The sequence below is a fragment of the Watersipora subatra genome, chromosome 11 (genome assembly GCF_963576615.1).
Source record: "Watersipora subatra chromosome 11, tzWatSuba1.1, whole genome shotgun sequence".
Lineage (NCBI taxonomy): Eukaryota > Metazoa > Bryozoa > Gymnolaemata > Cheilostomatida > Watersiporidae > Watersipora > Watersipora subatra.
Genome location: NC_088718.1, coordinates 11,261,966 through 11,286,009, shown reverse-complemented (window position 1 = coordinate 11,286,009; position 24,044 = coordinate 11,261,966). Strand labels below are relative to the sequence as shown.

The 24,044-nt window shown below is 35.5% G+C and overlaps 1 protein-coding gene across 1 annotated transcript in view; it reads right to left on the bottom strand.

Moving 5' to 3' along the window:
- Nucleotides 1–23,577, bottom strand: part of LOC137408317 (RNA-binding protein 28-like) — a 41,774-nt gene extending 18,197 nt beyond the window's left edge. Inside the window, exons 1-10 of the mRNA XM_068094804.1 lie at nt 23,400–23,577; nt 17,825–17,870; nt 17,541–17,668; nt 14,840–14,956; nt 13,621–13,806; nt 11,295–11,353; nt 5,201–5,276; nt 4,169–4,315; nt 396–752; nt 119–188 (exon numbers count right to left, since the gene is read on the bottom strand). Of these exons, the coding sequence (XP_067950905.1) occupies nt 119–188; nt 396–752; nt 4,169–4,315; nt 5,201–5,276; nt 11,295–11,353; nt 13,621–13,806; nt 14,840–14,956; nt 17,541–17,668; nt 17,825–17,870; nt 23,400–23,568 (1,355 nt within the window). The 5' untranslated portion in view covers nt 23,569–23,577. The remainder of the gene's footprint in view (nt 1–118; nt 189–395; nt 753–4,168; nt 4,316–5,200; nt 5,277–11,294; nt 11,354–13,620; nt 13,807–14,839; nt 14,957–17,540; nt 17,669–17,824; nt 17,871–23,399) is intronic.
- Nucleotides 23,578–24,044: the final 467 nt, after the last annotated feature.

Here is a 24,044-nt window from a genome sequence, read left to right as displayed (position 1 = left end):
CTATTTTGGCATGAAATGAATTTAAAACAGATGAACGATGTGTGTCATTCGATTGTAGCTTGGTTGGAATCAGTTAAAGTACTTGTGACCTTTAGTGAAGGTCAACAGCTAGTCATACCTGAGAAATATAGTCCGATCTTGTGCTACATCAGCACTTGATGTACTATGAGCTTTTTTAGACTTGCCTCCTGAATATAGGAACAAAGTAATAGTCATTATTACTGGCAGGAGATGAGCCAATAGAGAAAGAACAATAAGGATTCCTAAAGTCAGACAAGCCGATGGACAAAGATTGGCTCAAATAAGCGATTTTTTGTCTGTGGCAAAAATATCTGCCAATGCTATTGGTTTTGAGCCCTAACAGTAATCTTTCGAAATCAGATATTTAAACGAACCAATTTTTTTAGCTTTTGTACCAAGATTCTTGCCTCCCTTTTCCATTTCATCATCCGATGCATCTAAACTCGAGTCATCACTGGAACTGTAGTCTTCATTAACTTCTATTGCTGAGTCATCTTCTATGTCATCGTTTGACCCAGATTCGTGCTCTAATTCATCTTCTGACCCTGATTCATCTTCCTGTTCACTGTTACTTTCACTTTCATCTACTATTTCAGCGTCTGGCTCAGACACAGCACCTAGTTTATCATCGGGTGATGACATGCGCTCCATGTCTTTTTGACTAGAAGTTGCATTTTTTATGGACTTGGGAGATTTTCCTCCTTTTGAAGGAGACACTTGGAGACTGGAATCTGCAAAAAAACATCTTAATAGTTGTGAAAACCTGGATATTGGTGAGCAGTACCCAACTATCAATATGTAGAGTTGATACAAATCACTGACACCTGAAAAGGAATGCCAATCTTGATACAATAAGAGCTGTGTCTATCTGTCTATTTTTCTGTTTGTACTAGTATCACTAGTACACAAACGGCCAACCAGGTGCAAGAATGGCTTTAGTAATCATTCACCAGAATCGATGATTCATTATGATTCATTAAGACAACATGATTTATATTAAATAATGTTCACTTTAGAAAACAATGAGCAAATAACAGAATTTGGAGTTACGTACTCACGCTTGCTTACTTGTACAAGCATATATGTTTGATACGTATAACGCATGAAAACCAGGAGAGAGAACAAAGGAAATACACAGGCTTCTAACTAGTAGATATCGCCATGTAAGCCTACTCTATGATCGGAGTTTGTCGAAGTTGTTCATTATCAACAGCACAGAATACACATATTTGTGACCTATGCAGCACCACAGCTTTGTATCTCAAGAATCTATGTTCCACTACTTTAAGACTTTGTAACAGTAACAAGCATATTTGCCTTCATTCTAGCATGATGATATCAAGCAGACAGCGTACAAGCAGCTTATATGACTTGAGAAAGGCTTAAATTGTCAAAAATTCTAATTGTTTTGTAGGAAGCTTCAGAATGGGTAGGATTTTTTATTTTGGGAATCGCCAGATTTCAGAGCCTCCTATTAAAATTTGGCTGAACATACATACTTTAACATGTAATTTTACAAAAGATTCTTTATTTTTATAATCTCCACATTTTATACCATCATAAACTGTACAAGATAATAAATATTAATATACAAATGAAATTAGATAAACTTTTGTCATTCATCGAGGTGGTGTTAGCAATGCGTACAGGAGTATCAGTCAGTTGTTGCCGTTGTTGTTCACTGTATAAAGATGAAATATAAGTTCCACAATGTCCTCAGAGTAAGGTGAAACAACTTTTGTTGCAGTTTAAATATAATTCACAAGCATTTTAATCTCCAAACATCAGTTTTACAGTTAATAGCACCTGCAATACAGTGTCATACCTGCCATTAAAACTTGCCTTGTTAGAAAAACGATCACTTGAAAAAGTATTATAATTACCTCACTACTCCATCCAAACAAGCTATCAGAAAAATAGGAAATTTGAAAATTCTAGCAATTTTATAATAATAATAATCGGTCTTGAAACGCGGTGAACCTGCCACTCTTATTCAACTATGATTATCACACCAGCGCTAATTTAAAATTATCATGTTTTCCATCTTCTACTATGAAAAAAGAGTTAAATACTTCAAAGGCAGAATAGAATACATACAGAAAATTGCAGAAGAGATGATTGCAAATTGCTCTCTACTGGTTTCAATAATATAGACTGGCTTTCCCCTTCTTTAAAATATAGTCATGCTGATGAGGTTTGTGTGAACATCGGCAATCATCAGTCGACACCTTTAGCGTACAACTACATTTCGGTGAGTGATTCGCAATGTAAATAAACAGCAAGACTGGTAGTAAATTTTCATTTAAAATAATGTTTCATATAATAGTGTTTAGTAATTGTTGCCTTACACTAATATGCAGGGCAACCTGTACACATTGTACGGGTGTACAATGTGTACAGGTTGTGTCAATAAACTAAGCTAATGTGCTATCGAGACATTCTTGTCATTCGTTATTTTCTTGGTAAATAACAATCTAGCAAAGCAAACATTAAAAAACTAACTAATTTCATTTTTAACCATATTACAAATATAAATATTATATCATTTCTAAATTATAATTTTTGTTTATTACATGAAATTGAACATCATTTTTAAATAACATATCTAACAAGTATTCCATTATTATTTTTAATATGGCGTTATTACGCTATATTATTCCTTGTTTATTCGGTTTTAATTTCCCGTTTACATTTATTATCTGAATAATAATTCTTAGATTATTTATAAATGCATTATAGTAATATTAATAAAAGGTATATTATTAATTAATTAAATAACACAATACTACACTATAATATTACCTCCTAGGCTCATATTAGAACTGCTAATAGTAAATATTTATAGTTCATATTTTATAAAAAATATTTATTATTAGTGTTTCGAATTTTATCAACAATTGTACCGCTCATAAGAAAAGCTACTAATTTTTAGTTGGTGTAATTGATGAAAAAATAAATTTCAAATATTCAATAAACTTAGACAAATTTACCATCTAGAGCATTTGTATTTTGATGCAATTACTACAATTATTTGATACAATAAACAAGAGTTACTACTTTTTAGTTGAATTAACAAAATAAATTTCAAACATCTTTCATTAAATAGAGATAGATTTACTCCCTACAGCATCTGTATATTGATGCAATTTTATTTGAATTGAATCTCTTTTAATTTAAAATATATATGGTGTTAATTTTATGCATCAACTAAACAATGATGTTTTACTTAGATCAATTTAGTAATAAAGTAATATAATAGCTATGCAGGCTATTTGGTATGATATGCTTCTGGTGTAAATAACATATGCCATTTCAAATAGGCCTCGAGAAACATGCCACCTAAATTGAAACGCAAAGAGCAGAAATAAAAGGCGAAAAACAACAGTCGATGGCGACGTAATTATTATTACAATATGAGTGAAGAAAAGCGACAAACCAAGAGAGATGAAGTATTAATACAAAGCACCAAAACAGAGCACTATATTCCTGCAAGTCAGTAAACCAGGTTCAATAGTGTCTTATGACTATCATGCTGCCCTTTCTGTCGCAAACAAAAGATTACTAAATGTTTATGCTACGGCAATCAAACATATTTATGAATAGAAATAATTCTGATTTAGCATCAAGCAAGTCAAAAAGTACACAAGGAAAGAGTGTTGTAGTTCTGTCAGCAGAAACTGATCAAAACATCATCTCTAAACTTTATCTTCAAAACAAAATGTACAGTCTTCTTCATGGCAACCAAACATGTATTTTGAAGCCATTAAAATATTTTGAAAACACAATTACAGTTATTTCCAGTGTAATGATCAGGTTTTAGGTCTAAAATAAACGCATGGTGAACTTCTAAAAGTATTCAAAAAATGGGAGCTGTTTGCTCTAGCAATTTAGTTGATAAAACACTGGCTAATGGACCTCGTAGATTACACAAGCAATCATTAGATATGCAAATAATTATAGTGAAACCCAAATGATCACCATAGCAATGATAATATAGTTTCCAAGAGTGATCTTCAAACTATTCTCTAGCAATAAAATTCAATTTTATGGGATCGTCAGGGGGTCATGGTGGAGAGTCGCAATAAAAAGGACTTAAAAGTAATATGGATAAAAGAAAAAAGAAGGCTTAAAAGAAGACGGAACTGACCTTTAGAGAGGTTACTCAGGTAGGTAGCCTTGTCCACTGCCCAGTCGACAGCAACTGGTCTTTCTTTCACTTCTTTTAGTTCAGAAATAGCCTTTTCAGCAGAACCTCCGGACTGGAAAGTTACAAAGGAAAATCCCCGTTTCTTTCCTATAAAGTAGACATGGAAAAGATTTTTATTTACGGAGGAATAAGATACCATCCTGTAACTAGCCCCTAACATCCTGTAACTAGCCCCTAACATCCTGTAGATAGCCCCTAACATCCTGTAGTTAGCACCTAGCATTCTGTAGCTAGCTCCTAACAGACTGTAGCTAGCTAACATTCTGTTGATGTTCATGGAATACTGGCAAACATCAGCACACGCAGTGAATTTTTTACAAGATGTGCTTCGTATGTCAAAAACCATCATTTACCGGAGCAAATGTTACCATAAGCCAGTACTTCTCATATAGTGGGCCACCCCTTCTTCCCTTTATATACTTAGCTTTTAAGAACAACTAACAATTGATTTTCTTATAAATGTTGCGACAATGAAACAATTTTAAACGAAAAAAATTTTTGAATAGCATGATATATGATCCACAATTTTTTTTACTGACCTACAAGGTGTTGACAATATTGAGTGCCTGTAACACCTAAACTTAAGTAAATATTTTAAGGTGCTAGAGTGCCATAAAAAAGTTGACCAAGTGTCATTTGACTGCGTTAACATTTCTAAAACGTCACTTTTGAGGCATCTGTTTTGTTACAACCATTTCAACTAAATACGTTGTAAGATGGTCTGATCAAAGTCATTAAATAATAAATTTTTAAGCAAGCCATCCTCACCAAGTTGGACAGCAACTACCAGTGTTTTCTTGCGTTTTGACGTCTACACACCTCTAATTTTCAATCGAAGATCGTGTACAAAGTTTGATTAGTTATACATGTACTCGACAGACACAGTGGCCTAATTGCCTCAAAGACTAAAAGCTACCCCCACAATATCTTACTGTATGTGAGTTCACTCAGTGAGTTAGTAGATGAACTTACCAGAGCTGGACGGAGTGTCTACTTTGTCCACCTCTCCATACTTTGACATCAGCTTTTTGAGCTCTTCATCTGACATCTACAACGTTAATGCAAATTAAATCTCGCGACAAAACCTTGGCAGCAATTGAATTTACTTTGGCCAAACCTCATACAACATTTGGTTGCAGAGCAAACGAATTTTGGAAACCAATACTACGGCAATGAAATGAGGAAACGTAGTTAAACAAGAATTTGGAATACTGACTTTGTCACAATAAAATAGGTTTAAAAGTCACTAGCGATGGCTGCCAACTCGGCGAAGCATTTTCCTAAAGTACAGTTTTCCATTTCAAACTTTTAGTTAGTGACAGTCTGCATGCTGCCATGCCATGACAGCCAACTAGTGGTGCAAGTCTAGTGTTGTGATAATAGCCTTAGAACTAACATCCCGTTAGGATTTATTTCCTCATTAGGATTTATTACCTGCTAAATCAAACTGCTAACACAACTCCTCAAAAGTAGAGTGAGCATTCACTCTACCAAAATATTACTGTATATTTTGTACCAAATTACTGTATAACATAAACATTATTGTTCAATATACAAATTAAACTTTAAATTTGAACAAATACTTTACTCGACACCCTATGTGTCTTTAAAACGGTTGCTAGGTGACGATAAGAACCTCTTTTCGATTATTATTAGTATTATTATAACTTTATTAGTTCAGTTTCCCACATTCAGTTTAAATTCAATTTTTACAGAGTTCTAAAGAAATTTTTTATGGTTGAGCCTCATTACGTACAAACAAGAACCAAAATAACATTTTATTGACGATTAGTAGTGTGCCTGGTGACGCCTGAGATTTTTATCAATTTCCGATCGAATAGTCTGCAGGTGGCTGTTTAAGAGGCTGAGTCTACAAATAATTTTGTTAAATATGAATAAAACAGTTAAAACCTCATAGTTGAGTTATAACTGAATACTTGTGTCTATCAGTGAGAGCCTAATTTTTATTTAAATAAATCTTGCATTAATTAAATGATGAAAGTAGACCTTTATGAACTATTGACTTGTGATTCCGTTGACATTCTGCTCCAAGGTATACACGGCTCACAACACAGTCAATGATGGCAAGAGTCTAGGTAAAAAACTAACCTTGGCTTTGCACAGTACATAGAGAAACACCGTCACGGTTATTATAGCTATTTGTCTTTCAGTTTATTACTAACTATCAGTAAACCTGGTGATACCTGAGATTTTAATAGTTTTTGATCAGATAGCCTGCAGGAGGTTCTTTAAGAGGCAGGTTCTCAGAAAATAGATGGAATTTTAAACCTAAATATTTTTAGTGACCTGACGGAAGGTACGTAGCATATGCATGCAGTTTGGATAGAATTGGCCAAACGATTTGACAATGCATAGGGCGTATACGGACTAACAGACAGACACAATGACAAAGTGGAATTTATAAATTTATACTCAATCCTCAGAGTTTCGAATAAGACCCTTATTTTAATTTGATATATAAGTACCCTAGGACACTTATGTATTCGCGGCATCTAACTTTCACGTTTTCGCGGCAACAGCCTCTCGCGAAAATTTCATGAGCGAAACTGAACTATCATAACGAACAAGCGAAAACGCGAAAATAAATGGCTTTCTTCATTGATATTCACAATAAAATCGTCATATTAGAAATGCAGGCAATTTTCGTGTGTGGTTGGCTCATTGGGCAAGTTTTGCTAAACTCATTATAGCTAATACACCGACTGAGCAGCTTGGCAAAACAAATTAAGATAATAAATTTTTTTTGGAAAAGCCTAGACAAATGAAGAAGATGATGATATTAGTTTAGTCATTGAATTTGTAACTGATGAGGATGACAGTCTGGTAGGGAAAGTCATAAAATTGAATAATAATTATTGTGGTGATGAATTTTATTACCAACCAAAAGCAATAACAACCCGGGGCCATGGCCACCGCGGCACCGCGTGCTATAAATACTTGAATTCTAATATTGGTACAACATCAGTCACTGCGGCAGGGACCTTGACGTCATTGATAGTCCAGGAGACAAACTGCAGCAAGCGATCAAATTGCATTATTGATCTCGCCTACACATTTCTACGTGCGGTTCACAAATACAAACTACCGTACTTTTCGGACGATTAGCCGCTACTTTTTTCTGATGATTTGAGCCATGCGGCTTATAGGTAGGCCTACAAGGGTGCGGCTAATCACTGTGGCTTATTCTGTGGCTTTTTCTTTCACCACTAGGGCGCACTAACGGGAATCTGCAATTAGTGCACTTCTAGCTGTGAAAGAAAATGTGAAACAATGCCTCACGGTACTGTCCCGTTAGGCACTAAATTAAAAAGCGTCGGATAATACGAAACTGTGCCGTTCTGCACTGTTCCGTTTTAAATGGCAAAGTTGCTGCCACGTTAAAAAGCACAGTCCTTAGTTCTGCGGCCTATAGTAAGGTGCGGCTTATGTATTGTTTTATTATCGTTTTTGGAAAATAAAGCACATGCAGCTTATATAGAGGTGCGGTTTATAGTCCAAACAGTACGGTAGTGCCAAATTGAAAAATATTTCGTACCAGTGAACTGGACCTGAGGAATCTAATGTTTGTTCCACTGCATTTATTTTCACATCACTATATTTTCGCACTCATCAGAGCTGCGAAATTAAGTTCCAGCGAAATTTTACTCTGTATGCTACTCACGAAACTAAATACTAGCGAAATATAAGTGTCCTAGGGTACCTGAAGTACTGTTCATTAGGTGTATGATCGTCAGAAGGAGCTCAACGAGATACGGTAAATGTATAACAAAATAGTTTTCGACCATAAGAATTTTTTTAAATCTCTAAACGAATTAACTCCGTAAGGGAAGGTTTGACTGAATACTATGAACTGGCCAGATATAAAAACAACAAGATATAGGTTGACAAATGCGCCTATGGACAAAACGTGCTTATACCGTAAGTCCTCATGCTCACGCCGCCCGGCTTGTGCTCACGAACAGATGACTGACGAAGGAAAAATAACCCTCCAACAAGCCGTCTGTAGCATCTAGCCGCCCTTACCAACAAGCCGCATATGCCCACAGAGCGCGGCTAACGAATGAGGTTTTGTCGTCCTTGGCCCCTTCGGGAGCGAGAGTGTTGAGACGGGTTTCGCTATACCCCGTCCTCTTGAATAAGAAAACAGGCTACATCAGTACATGTGAAAAGAATTTTCTTTTACTTTCAAGTTCGAATTTAAAATTCCTGAACCCTTGCATCAAGAACTTACTTGCCATGTCTCAACTAGATTTTTATTGCGCTGTTAGAGGGCTTATAGGCTACACTGTAGGTTTTTCGTGAAGGTTTAGCACTAGTGGACATGGTTGTATCAAGCTAATGAGTTCGGTCTTGCTGCTGCTAACGATGTGAAATAACTGAACGCCTGTGGCTTGCTGCAATTTGTTTGATGTGGTGAGTTTTGCACTCAGTTTGGTCCATGGTTTCTGCTTCGATGCCAGCAGGTGTTAACACGCTCCCAACCACTTGTCTCTCACTCATGTGTCACAAATTCATCTCATCTTAGAGCGATAAATTCTTCTTTAGTCTAAAGTATTCCATAAACATGACCTTGAAAATAAACGAGTAGGCCGCCAAAACCCCGTTCATAAAAGTGTATCATGAATACGATTCTATGATAATAGCGCGGGAGACCGCATTTATCAAGAAGCCGCCCTGAGCCCCACGTAAGTTTTTAAAAGAATGGCCTTCAGCAGCAGCCCTATGACCTTGAACCAGAAGCCGCACCCAACGACAAGCCGCGCGGCTTGATCATGAGGACTTATGGGCTAGGTATCAAATGCAACAGAATATCATATCAAATGCAACAGAAAATAATAATGTAAAAACATTTTACTTGAAAAAAAATGAACATCTTTGCCATCAGCTTGAAAAAACGTGTCTAGCTTGTGACAAGACCCGACAATGTGGAAGAGTGTAAGCGTTCTCTCTTAACAAAAATTACCAGTCAGTTGTAGGATGTTATTGTATATACAATTAGTAGTAACAACGAAGGGTTTATTAAATTGCCTTCTACCTAAAGATTAAAAGCATGGTGATATCCACTTACCAGTAAGCAAACTCAACAGCAAAACTAATATGAACCCTTGCACTGACGTGGGTGACTATAATCGTTTCTATAGTGACTTGCCATAACAACTACTGTGTAACCTCTACTCATGAAAGTAATTCGTTCTGGAAGCCATTTCGTAAGTAAAACATTCAGTAAGTGAAATTACATTTTACCATATAAATGCCTTAATCTGGTCCTAGCCCCCACGAAATTTAAGGTGATATTTAAATAATTTGTAAATATGTGTAATGGTCCAAACCTATAACAAATACATGTTAGGATATTATTATTATATTATCACATAATGAAAAATAAAAGTACACATGGAAGGAAAATTAGAGAAATATCGAATAAGAATTAAAAACGGTATGCTTGTATACCTTTGACCTTGGCCGTCTAGACGAGGCTAAGGAAAGACTGCAGAAACCGGAAGGATGACGGGATTATGTGGGTGTTGTTTTGTTGTCTTGGTTTTTGCTCAGAATAAATGTTTTAAGAAATTAAGTGAAAAATTTATTTACATCACCACGAACTGAAAAAAAATGTGTTGTCATACAAAAAACGCAGAGCTTTTATTGCTAGAAACGAAAGTTGTCTTACCCTATATGTGACATATGATAACTCCAAATTATACAATAAACAAAATCTAAACACGTTTACTGACTTCGATGATATACAACCCGACAGGATAGGCGACGAGCATCATGTAAGCGGGGTTTAATGATCGAGCTATGTTGGACTAAAACAAACGAGCTAAAATATGAAAGGCAGTTTGTATCTAGTAAAATCTTTCATTTAAGTTAAAGCAAATCTACCAAAAGACATTTTGCAACTTGTAAACTATGTACGCCGTGCCTTCCTAAGTAGAGTATATTCGTTAAAATAGTGATTTGGTACACGCGACTACATTCATTCCTGTAGTCAAAATTTATTACTTCAACAAAATGACCTTAGAAAACAACAAAAAACAGTTTTGCCTTTATCGCTCAAGCTTTTATAATTTTCACGAGGCCAATGTATATGTTCACCAAAATACAATCAGGATGTTGGGTCATTATAGCCGCTGAAGTTGGAAAAGTTATAACGCTTTCTAAAAAGAATTTTTATTTATCATATTTTCATGTCTAAGCTTTGTATCTGAGTATTACATCCCAAACACGAGACCAACTAAAAAGAGAAAGTAGAATTCATCGCGTCAATTATTTTGGAGATATTTTAGTAGAGGCTGACTCAGAGGAGTAAACATTACTATATGCTTAACTGAGTGCTTTACCAGGTATCACCTGTGAAGCATTACCAACACTGATGCTAGTTGGTTGCTCATTTCATCAGATGTAACAACTATGTGCTGCAGAATAAGCGATTTTTGCTTGTATTGTCATTTGCATTACCTCCTCTTCACAATAAATGTAGAAAGCACACACCCAATTATCATTTTTGCTCAGTTTAAACTCAAAATGAAAATATTTGTGAAGTTGTGTGAAACTGTGCCAATGTTCATGAACCTGAAGTTGATAGGCCTGTCTATCAGTTGTACGCTCATCAAACGGCTGGACTGTTAACCAGACAGCACAAATTTTGCAAGTAGCTGGTAATTCATTTGTCAATGTGTCTTGTAATCTCACAGGAGTTGCCTTCTCTTTTGTGCTGTTCTTTTAAATATTATTTGTTAAAAACACTTTCACTTTCTATGAATGATTTACAGTATCACAATACGCTTGTTTCTTTATATAATTTCCATGTTAATGTATTGATACTAAAGCCAAGCAACCACCTACTTCCATCCCAATGCCTATAAAATTCTGACCATTAATCCAGCTCATAATTTGTCTCTGATCAGACAATTATGAAATGACAGAATTGTGTCCGAGAGGATTTCATTATTATTTCTTCTAATGCAACAACAGTTTAAGGATTGGCAAAAAGAGGAATGATAACATTTACGCGGATAGAAGCAGTCAATAATAGCCTTACCTTGAATGGAAGGTTACGTATGATAATTCTGTTCCCCGGAAGAGCACCACTACCTTTTTCTAAAACAAATTGAGCCTCCGTCAAAAACTCTCAACATCTCATGTAAACACCAAAGCAATCACAGAGGCTGCAAAATGATTGTGATAATCAGTGCGAGGCATCCTGTTGATCACCCAAACTACTGCAGCAGACTACACTACATAAAATTCTGATCTCAGATAATGAGTGAAATGAAAGGGTAGGCTTGCAAGGATTCGAGTATTAAACACCACAACTACAGAAACTTCCAACTATGAGAGCATACAAACATTCATACCTATCTTCAATACATTTGTAAGAAATTAAAGAGATGATTTTTAAGGTCGTCGCTAATATAAAGAAAGATGATTAAAGATTCATACTAAAAAACTTGGAACATTGAGACAAAAATTTGGAAGTTTGGCAAATGGCAATACATTGTATTCTTATCGAGGACCGGTGCGCAAATGTCGCACCGGTCTTTCGAATGAGTGGAGAAAATATGTGCTATAAATTACTTCATTTTACACATGATATAGTTTATATTAACTTGATTTATAAGTTTTATACCTTATTTTAATTGCTGCTAGATTTTCTGTTTTTAGTTTTAATGTTTCAATAAATTTTGGACGTCATGTTGAAAATTACTTCGTACGTTGAAACAAATATTCGTTCAAATTTTGTCATATATCAAAAGGTTTACATATCAAGGATGAAATTTATTGGATTTATCATTTGTAACATCATTGCTGTCATCTCCCTTGCCACTGGAAAATTGCAGATGATGCAATTTCTGTCCTCAACAACAAAAAGTTAAATGGTAGAAAACTGTCAATTGATTGGTTTCTCAAAACTTCAGACTTTAAAAAGAATGTCTCACAGCGTAAGAAGACAGCCGATAAAGACAGTGCGAGTAAGTACTCCGTGGATCTTCTGTATTTCTTTTGGCCACGAGTGTTTACTCGTGCAGAAGAAATACAGGTGCATCACAGGTGCATCGGTCTTCGATATATTCTATAGCAACATTTACAGTACCTGCTCTTTATGTTGATGATAAGAAAAAAGGAGAAGAAAATTCTTAATCTGTAATTTTTACCCAACTATTGTCTGACAAGGTGCTATTAGAATATGCATGCACTTGGTTTTCGCCAAAAATGCCTCAATGGAATTATATTTACATGCACAACAGAAACAAAGTTTTAGCATGTGGCCCAATAAATAGACAGTTGCACAAAGTTGTTTCTGATGGCTAAATGGCAACTGAATGATGTCCCAAGCAAGTACAACGATAGAGGTTCATAAGCCTTACATCAATAGAGATTGCTAGAATGGAAAATGTATTACCACGTCTGTAGCAGCTCATACACAAATTTATTTTTTTAAGATTCTTGGGCAAAATAAATGTGTAAAAATAGCTTGTGTTTTATAATAATCAAATATGAAATAGAAATATACACTATAACACTACGCAAAGCAAGAATACAGCCAATATTTCGTAAATGCAAACAAGCACATCGGCATACAACAGTTGAATGCTAAATACAGAAAGAGATATAGTACCGGTTGGCAACTAAACTGAATAAGCAGGTTTCTACAATTTATTTCATTAAGGGATTGGGGAAGCTCGAGTTATAAGTTTAGTTCGACATCAGAAGCAGAGAGGTCAGGGGTCAATCAAGTTTCAAATCTTTGTTTAGCATCCAAAGCAAAAACATCTGCAATTTTTATTTAGATCCCAAGTTGTTCGAAAATTGATGAATGTAAAAATTGGGGTTGGATTGCATTAAATATAAGTTCGCCCAAAGAGACGCCTTTTGTGAAGTTATTGTGATGCTTTCGAAGACCATCAGTGTGGTAAATAAATATTTGGTCCAATTTTAACAACTCCATTTTCAGAAATAATCAGATAAGAAAATTGGGAAGTTAAATGTTTGCAGAAAAAAACATTTTATTGTTGCTTGCAGCTTTCAAGTTAATTTAGTAAACTATAAACCAATAGCATAAACTTCTAACACTGAGCCGTGATAATCTTCGATGCACATGTAAAAATTTCTCGATTTTGGTTTCTGAACTTCCTGTGGCAGATATAACATGCATCATTGAAAGTACCTAAACATGTTTCATATTCTGTACAAAGAGAATTCTTAATGCGCTGTATTAAAAAAAGTAAGTAACCATCTACTGCAGAAAATACAACAGCAAATGTTACATACTGAGATAATACCATAGATAATGTTACCATACTTGAGGGATCATGTCTTAAGCACTCGTGGCCAGAAGAAATACAGAAGATACACGGAGTACTTACTCGCACTGTCTTTACTGTCTGTCTTCTTACGCTGTGAGACATTCTTTTTAAAGTCTGAAGTTTTGAGAAACCAATCAATTGACAGTTTTCTACCATTTAACTCTTTGTTGTTGAGGACAGAAATTGCATCATCTCCGGAATCCTTTTGTGAGAAGGAGACAAATCCAAATCCTTTGCATTTATCATCTACATGTATAAAACAACAACTACAATATTATTGAGGAGATATGTTCATATTAAAGTCTACCTATCAAATAAATCACTTTTTATAACTTTTCTTAATAACTGGCTTCGGTAAACAACGTGTCACTCCAAAGTAAAGACAAACTATGAATCTAGATCGCAGAGGTAATGATGATGCAATATATAGAACATAGTACTACTGCGCGAAAAGGAACAACGAGGAAAGGTACATTGGGTATACAATATTGAATCAAGAACTATATTTCTATTAATAGTCGCTACTTTGTTAGTATGCGCGTGCGTTTCTTAGTCTACATAAACCCTGTGTTTGTGTTTTCACATATTTTGGTCGATTTTATCCGAACTTCATACACATGGTCTGTGCATTCCGCCAGGTTGATAAATATATTCGGTTTCAAACTCCATCTACCATACTTTTCTGGACTACTAACCGCACCCCTATATAAGCCGCATCTGCTTTATTTTCCAAAAACCGATAATAAAACAATACATAGGCCACATCTTTGTATAGGCCGCAGAACTCATGACGGTGTTTTTTAACACGGCAGCAACATTGCTGTTTAAAACGGAACAGTGCCTAACGGCGCAGTTTCGTATTAATTGAAGCTTTTGAACCTAGTGCCTAACAGAACAGTACTGTAAGGCATTGTTTCGTTTTTTCTTTCACCGCTAGAAGCGCACTAATCGGAGATTCCTGTTAATGCGCCCTAGCGATGAAAAAAAAAAGCCACAGAATAGCCGCACCCTTATATAAGCCGCATGGCTCAAATCATCAGAAAAAAGTAGTGGCTAATAGTCCGAAAAGTATGGTAGTTCCTAAGAACAAACCTTGTGCAGCAATTTGTGCTAAAAATTTACACACATGCTGCGAGCTATTTGATTGAAAATGAAACAAAATCCCGAGCCATGCTGGCCTTAATACTAGTTAGATGCTATGAGGGTGCAAACCAAGAGTATATGACGAGTGGGAGAAATGCGCGTGTAGTGCACTATTACTACTACTATGACTACTGACCTGGTCCTCTAGGCACCTCAACTGAGCAGACATCTTTACAACCACTGAACATCTCCTTGAGTTGAGACTCACTAGTTGTGAAAGGAAGATTTCTAATGATGAGTCTGTGAGTTGGCACTGTAAAATATCTGACAGTTTTCTTATCGTGCTTTCTTTCAAACAAGTATCTGTTCGGCTTACTGATCACAAAAGACTCGAATCTTTCAAAATTATTGGCAGCTAATGCTTGCCGATCAACAATTTATGGCCGAAAATCGGCATTTAGGGATTAGCAATTACCAATTCATGATTAGTAAATAACAATTAGTGATGAGCAATCGACAAGCAATGACTGACGATCAAAAACTAGTACTGGAAATTGACAATTCATATTTAGCAACTGACAATCAGTGACTAGCAACTGAAAATTAGTGAATAGCACTTGGCAATTCACTACTGGCAATTGACATTTAGTCGTTAGAAATTGGCAAATAATGATCAGCAATTGACAATTAGTGGTTAGAAATTGACAATTAGCTTATGCAATTGACAACATAAGCTGATAAAATGCACTAATCCAAACCTGTTGTAAACTTAGTAGTTCTTTGTAAGGCTGTAGTTAAGTCCGGCTCTTGAAGACAATTCGGTCATCGATTTGTTTTTAAACAGATTTCACAAAAGCATAGTATGATATAGCATGGGAGACAAGAGAACCACATAGTAAGATATAGCACGGGAGACAAGAGAACCACATAGTATGATATAGCATGGGAGACAAGAGAACCACATAGTATGATATAGCACGGGAGACAAGAGAACCACATAGTATGATATAGCACGGGAGACAAGAGAACCACATAGTATGATATAGCACGGGAGACAAGAGAACAACATAGTATGATATAGCACGGGAGACAAGAGAACAACATAGTATGATATAGCACGGGAGACAAGAGAATGACATAGTATGATATAGCACGAGAGACAAGAGAACCACATAGTATGATATAGAATGAGAGACAAGAGAACCACATAGTATGATATAGCACGGGAGACAAGAGAACAACATTGTATGATATAGAACGAGAGACAAGAGAACCACATAGTATGATATAGAACGGGAGACAAGAGAACCACATAGTATGATATAGCATGGGAGACAAGAGAACAACATAGTATGATATAGCACGGGAGACAAGAGAACAACATTGTATGATATAGCACGAGAGACAAGAGAACCACATAGTATGATATAGAACGGGAGACAAGAGAACCACATAGTATGATATAGCACGGGAGACAAAAGAACCACATAGTATGATATAGCACAGGAGACAAGAGAACCACATAGTATGATATAGCACGGGAGACAAGAGAACAACATAGTATGATATAGCACGGGAGACAAGAGAACAACATAGTATGATATAGCACGGGAGACAAGAGAACGACATAGTATGATATAGCACGAGAGACAAGAGAACCACATAGTATGATATAGCACGGGAGACAAGAGAACGACATAGTATGATATAGAACGGGAGACAAGAGAACCACATAGTATGATATAGAACGGGAGACAAGAGAACCACATAGTATGATATAGCACGGGAGACAAGAGAACAACATTGTATGATATAGCACGAGAGACAAGAGAACCACATAGTATGATATAGAACGGGAGACAAGAGAACCACATAGTATGATATAGCACGGGAGACAAGAGAACCACATAGTATGATATAGAACGGGAGACAAGAGAACAACATAGTATGATATAGCACGGGAGACAAGAGAACAACATAGTATGATATAGCACGGGAGACAAGAGAACGACATAGTATGATATAGCACGAGAGACAAGAGAACCACATAGTATGATATAGCACGGGAGACAAGAGAACGACATAGTATGATATAGAACGGGAGACAAGAGAACCACATAGTATGATATAGAACGGGAGACAAGAGAACCACATAGTATGATATAGCACGGGAGACAAGAGAACAACATTGTATGATATAGCACGAGAGACAAGAGAACCACATAGTATGATATAGCACGGGAGACAAGAGAACCACATAGTATGATATAGCACGGGAGACAAGAGAACCACATAGTATGATATAGCACGGGAGACAAGAGAACCACACAGTATGATATAGCACAGGAGACAAGAGAACGACATAGTATGATATAGAACGGGAGACAAGAGAACGACATAGTATGATATAGCACGGGAGACAAGAGAACCACATAGTATGATATAGCACGGGAGACCAGAGAACCACATAGTATGATATAGCACGGGAGACAAGAGAATCACACAGTATGATATAGCACAGGAGACAAGAGAACCACATAGTATGATATAGCACGGGAGACAAGAGAACCACATAGTATGATATAGCACGGGAGACAAGAGAACCACATAGTATGATATAGCACGGGAGACAAGAGAACCACATAGTATGATATAGCACGGGAGACAAGAGAACCACATAGTATGATATAGCACGGGAGACAAGAGAACCACACAGTATGATATAGCACAGGAGACAAGAGAACCACATAGTATGATATAGTACGAGAGACAAGAGAACCACATAGTATGATATAGCACGGGAGACAAGAGAACGACATAGTATGATATAGCACGGGAGACAAGAGAACAACATTAATACAAAAGAGTGAACCAAACAAAATTAAATTAAGAATTACCTGGTGTTTTGCTTGGCTGGGGAGTTGTTTTACCTTCTGTTGTGCGTTTCTTTGAGTCGGCATAGCTGATGGTTACTTTTCGACCCTCGATACTCGCAATTGCCTTTTTCGCCTTTGCGGCATCCTCACTGCAATTGATGTACTCTATGTCAACCAGATTTGCTTTATAATGAAATCAATAATCAACCCTATATAATGTAATATTCACAACAATTTCTCTCAAGCTGCACCGCAAAAACAATATAAATAATAGTATATAATATATAATATAATAGGAGACTCACCTGTCAACAAACTTCACATATCCTATTCCTCGACTTTTCTTTGAAACTACAATAATTAAAAACATGTGAAAGTTCTATAAATTATTTGGTAGTTTAGGACATGACTATTGGAGGAATGAATAATGGTAATTATCATCATAAACAAACTTTAAAATATTTTTCTATTTTCACCTCACCCATATCACATTTTCTTTCCATCGCATGTATACAGAATGAGCAAATATACAATGAAGGCCATGTTATTTAGGATATCTCATAAAATGGCTAGATGGTAATTAAAAAAAATGAAATGGTCATTGTTGAATGCTGTAAAACAAGTCTATCCAAACTTATATCTGAAGCCTCTAACTACATACAATAAGTAAAAATCTACCATATGTAATAGCCAACAAACCAGCCACGGTGCTATCCAAGTTGGTTGTTAAAAATTTGGGGAGAGTGGGGTACATTTCAACACGGGGCATGTTGAAACACTCGTCAAACTTCTTGCTTGTTTACATCATTTTAAATTTTTACCTCACTAATTAATGAGCTTTTTAGGTCATCTTAAGAGATATCCTAGTTGCATGAAATAAAAAGAACAGCAATTTAAGTGAACCATAATTTTGTAAAAATGATTGGTGATTTTTGCCCGTTTATATTTATATCTAAATTTAAAGAATTGCATAACTTCTTTGTACATCATCCGATGTTAACAAAAGTCAGTGGAGGCAACTATTATAAACATGTTCTCTTCACAATGCACCCACCAACTTCATGATGTTACATCATCCTGAGTTGGGATGAAAATTTTTGTTACTCAGTGTCAAGTGAGGCACATTGACACACAAAGGGTAGGGAGCAATTTGGAACACGTTTTAAGGGTAGGAATAGAGGGGTAAGTTGCAACATGTCGCAACTTGCCCCTCTATTCTTATAGAGAGAACAGCTCGAGTAGCATAGAAACTGCTGTTTGATACAAACCTTGATGACGTAGCTAAAAGTTAATCCTCACGATGAACTCCTAAATTTCTGGACAATATTGATATCATGACTACAAATACTTATATATGGAAAGAAAAGTTTGATCTTTATATCAACACTGTATTACCCAGTGTTGCCCGGGTAATAAAAAAGTCATTGGACAGAAAATCGATTTTCATTTAACATATAACAACATTTGCCATTCTAACTTTCAAACTACATATCATGAGAAAAGTGTTTTGTGTAGTTGAAATAAATTAAGAGAGAAAACAAAAACAACTGTAAAGGTTTTCAAACTTGTTAAAAACTGTAACTTTCAAACTTCATATCATGAGGAAAAGGTTTTGCGCAGGACAACTAAATTAAAAATAAATAAAACAACTGTGAAGGATTTCAAACAACTGTAAATTTAAAACTTCATACCTTGAAAGAAGCGTTCCTTGAAATAAATTTGAAGCAAAAATAAAATTGTAAAGATGTTTAAATGTAAATGTGAAATCATTAGCAAGTAATGGCTAAATATAGTCTATTTCGCTACGATTACAATCAAAAATTATTTGATATACAATTATATGATTTAAGTTTGCTTCAGTACTGGCGTGTGAAAATATCGTAGACTATAGACGTACATAGAGTGGTATTATTAGAAACCCATAGTCATTATCTAATGCAATTATCTTCTGGTAAAAATCATCATCCTAAAAAATAGTATCAAAATACTATGTTAACCTTAGTAACTATAGGTACCTACAATGACTTTAGTGCATTTTATGGTTATGATCAGCAGGCCCAAGATAATATAGCATTACAATGTACTGCGTGGAGAGTTTTTACCTTTGAGACAAGTGTGTAACATAAACACTGAATCTAATTTAAATGAATTTAGTTTACTAAACACATACTTGAAAGAGGTTTTAGTATTTATTTTAGTAACCCCTAAAACATTTAACACTAATTTTATCATTGCGAAAAGGTTTTATTTTAACGGATACTTAATATACCGTATAACAGATGATGATAACTCGCCATGGCAAGTCCAGCGATGCATACCGTACAGGATTAAAATATCCGATGGATATAAAAATTCGCGATTTCGCGAAGTCAATTCCGCGAATTATTAAATTCGGTGAATAATTAGTTCTATTTTTAATCACAAGGGGGAATAACTACTGCATCAAATTGAAAACTAGTCGCTAGGCTAGTTTTTAATATAAATACTAAACATAGGTGAGTTCCAAAACATTTTTAAAATCATTGCCTGGGCTTTGAGCTAACACCATTGTCAATGCATGACATTTATTTACAAAATTATTCAAGGTTGTCACAAGATAGGCAGAATGGCGTCATAGCGAAAATAGCCACTAGGCACAAGTACGAAACGTAGCCGAGTTCCAAAACTTCTTTAAAATCCTCGCCGAGGTTCGAATTTTATTGCCATTGCATCAAACTTTACAAAATTATTCAAGGTTTTTACAAGTAGTTCGGCATGGCTTCATCATCGCAAAAAAGCTCTCCTAGTCTTTTTACATTGAAATCAACTCCATCAATCTTTAATACCAAAGTTGAGGACGATCATGATTCTGATCTGGACATTATGGTATGTATTTGATTTGCAGTGCAAATACGTTTTTCCATTATTAACTGCATTATTTAATTCTTTTGTTTAAAAACTGATCGCTTTCATTAAATACTTCAGCTATTGTTTTTGTACTTCCTTGACACTTGTTAAGATTTTTTTCTTTTTTGTGTTTACTGCAGATTGAGAAAGAAACAACCTACTCCAATTACGAAAACTAGAGACAAGTAGTAATATTCATCAAGGCAGGAATATTGGCGGAGAAGCAACCAGTCAACCTAGACCCCTTCATTGACAACAACTCCTTGATATCGCTGCAGTAAACATGATTAAATTATATATTTTATTTCATGTATAGATATATTATAATTTATTACAAACTTGAGTGTACAAATAAAATTTTACAAACGATGAATGGAGTAAATATAAACAGTTTAGTCTATATGGCGGTTGTCTAGAGCAATAAAATTAAACTGATACTCTTGATAAGTGAATACTAGCGTGTAATGGCGCTCTCTGACTAGTTATTTTGGTAATAGCAGCTCTACAGCGCTGTCACTGTCTTGGGTAGATGTTAAAGGCGATTTTCTCGCTACTATATGGCTGGTAAGGAAGTTATCATCAGAACTCTCCTCGTAGCTTACTATTGCAAAGTTCTGCCAGCTGGCCAAAGATTTGTGCTCGTAAAGGCGTTTTTGTTCCTTTTTTAAAACAGATATATTCTCCTCGTAAGTAGCTGCGGTCACTTCTATCTGAATTTCCAGACTTCCCTGAATGATTCGTGATCTTCTAAGAATGACATACAACACCCTTGCAATCATTGTTCTTCCGCGTATGATGAAAAATCTCTCTCACACTAAAACAAATAATGAAGCGGTAGGGATAGAAAAAATAAATATTGCATTTTACCGAAGAACCAAAGTAAAATTCAACTAATTTAGTAAATGTGAAAAACTCATTACTTACCACAAATTGTTGGTTCATCAAAGGCCTCAAAATCTGTGAATATTCGTGAAAACCTCTGAACGCAGCAAAGAATTTATAGCTTAGCACGATCCACCCGTAGTTGTAAGCTAAATAGAAAACGAAACGCACAATGCGCGCAGCCGCGCATGCGTAAGGTTAACTCTATTGCTAGACGTAATAGAGTTAACTTTTCCTAGAGAGTGGCAGTTTTCAGCCGCGAATAAATTCATCCGCGAATATGCATAAAAAGACAATTTTCGCAAAATATAACTCCGCAAATAAATTCATCCTGTACGGTATCTTTTTATAACGTTTATAATAGTATATAATTTTAAGTTCGAGATAAATTAACCCTAACGAAAATAAATGAAGAAGCATCGTGTCGCATAAACTTAGGTCCCTAAATAATTCTTAACGGCGGCATCGTAACGTGTGGGCATTAGACTAAAATAATTAGCAAGCGCATGATGTATAGGGTTTATGAAAACATATTTGTTCAATAACCATGCTAGCTCAGTGGTAGAGCGTCGAGATAAAAATCTTGTGGATGCATTGGTCATGAGTTAGAATCCATCTTAACACAGAATTTTAATATCAAGACTTTGATAGCTATAGCTGGACAATCAAAACTACGAATACACATATGACAAACTTTGAAAACTATAGATAGATGTATATAGGTCTTGTTTCACTGTGCAAGTTTGTTTTTTGTTGTACGCAGTGTTTTGAAGTTCATAGCAAACGCTTTTTATGTTTGAAAACTTGAATTGTTTGGCTGAAAATAAATTCAAGAAAACATAATTCTAAAACTAAAATTTACTATGATCATCAAAGACGTTTCAACATGCTCTATAGGGTGTTTCAACGTGCCCCCTACCGAGGCACGTTAAAATGATATGGGCACGTTTGTGATATTTTCCCAAGTATACAATTAGCAGAATTGGCATTTGGCACACACATGTAAAACATATTTCTGCATCATTTGTGATTATCTACATTACATTCCAATATTTTAGAAAAAAAACGTTATACCCAAAAATGCATTTTTGTTGCAACGTGCCCCACCCTCCCTTACTTAATAATTTGATTCAAGAATTTTGGTAGCATGTTCAATCCTATGTATATAAATATTGGAGTGCTCAGCTGGTGATGTGAACAGGTGTCCTACAGGTAGCTACATTCCAAACTAGACCAACCATTTTTGGAAAGCTTGCCCAAACACTTAAAAAGAACCATTGTTTCATGTGTTGTATGTTCTATTTTCAGCAGCCCGTACTATTACCAAATTGTATTTAGCATCAGTTTCGTTCTCAGAAACATAATTTTGGACCTTAATGCTGTAACCCTACAATTTCTCGTGTATAAAAGCTGGGAGAGTAGAGACCATTAAAAATGTCATGGGCAAACTTTCAAACAGATTGTTTAGGTAGAACTCAGGTTCTATAGAAGCCATACCTAACGAATAAAGAAAGTCGATTATATTACAAAGTCGACAAATAAATACATATCGATTATTTAACCATTTCCGTACCAAAACTGATTATATCAGGGTAAGCGACTGCGCCCAAATTACCAATTCTGTCGCTGCCCGTTTGAATTCAATTCTTGATAAACCTTTTTGGGATTCTTATTCATTTGGAAAGCATTGAGAGCTTCAGAAGCATTGAGAACACTTGTGTCCTCTTTCAGAATGAGCAGAGTGATTTAACAGCATCGTTATTAGGGCTTCATAATTAGCAGTTAATTAAAAGGTTCAAAGGTCAGTAACTAACTTTATATACTATAAATTTTCATCTAGCATTAACATTCACAAAGATGAAAAGTGCCTAGAATCGTGATATACCATAAGATTTCAGCCAATACAACCACGAATATGGAAAGTGCCTGGCATCTTGGAGCTAGAACAACGCTATAAAAAGGCATATATAGAGAACCAATCTATAAAAGACATATTTTCTAGACTAAGAATTCCTCTCAAGTGACCTTAATCCTTTTAACTCGTTTCACTACTCCCGATATTTGTTTTAGTAATTGGTACATACTTTGAGTAATATTATTAGTGATACTTACTGGGGTCATTCACGACAAAGCAGCTGTTAATAGGACCATGATTTTTAAAAACGTCTAATAATATTTCATTGGTAGCACTAAAAGGAATGTTCTGAACAAATAATGTTTTTCCTGCAGCTGCAGGTTCAGATTGCTTATTGCTCTCTTTGGTCTCCCGACGCTTGCCCATGGTGGCGCATGCTTTCACAAGTGAACACAAAGTGAAGCCTCCGTAACGCATAGTAAACGCGGGGCAGGTCAATCAACCTAACATAATTTAGATAAAATAGTTTCAGCTAAGGCAGTGTCGTATAGGGAGAGTTACGCCAACTGGAGTTGCGTCATTTTAGAGAGTTCCAAACAATGTCGCTTTGCTATATAAAGTTCCGTTGAAAATTAAGGTATCGAATCAGAAATACGACTTATACACAGTCGAAATCACTATTTTCTTAGCTTTTTTATATACCATAAAGATCGTCAGAATTTTCTGATTTTTTCCATGTATAACACAAGCATCTTATCTGTGGTTAATTAGATTTACAACAGGCTAAAAGCAAAATTCCGTTTATACGATAGCGTGGAGTTATTTCGATCTTTGCGTCAACACTTTTCTCCTTTATTTTTTTTATAATTTTAAATGTAATTGTGATTTAAATAGCATCTTTA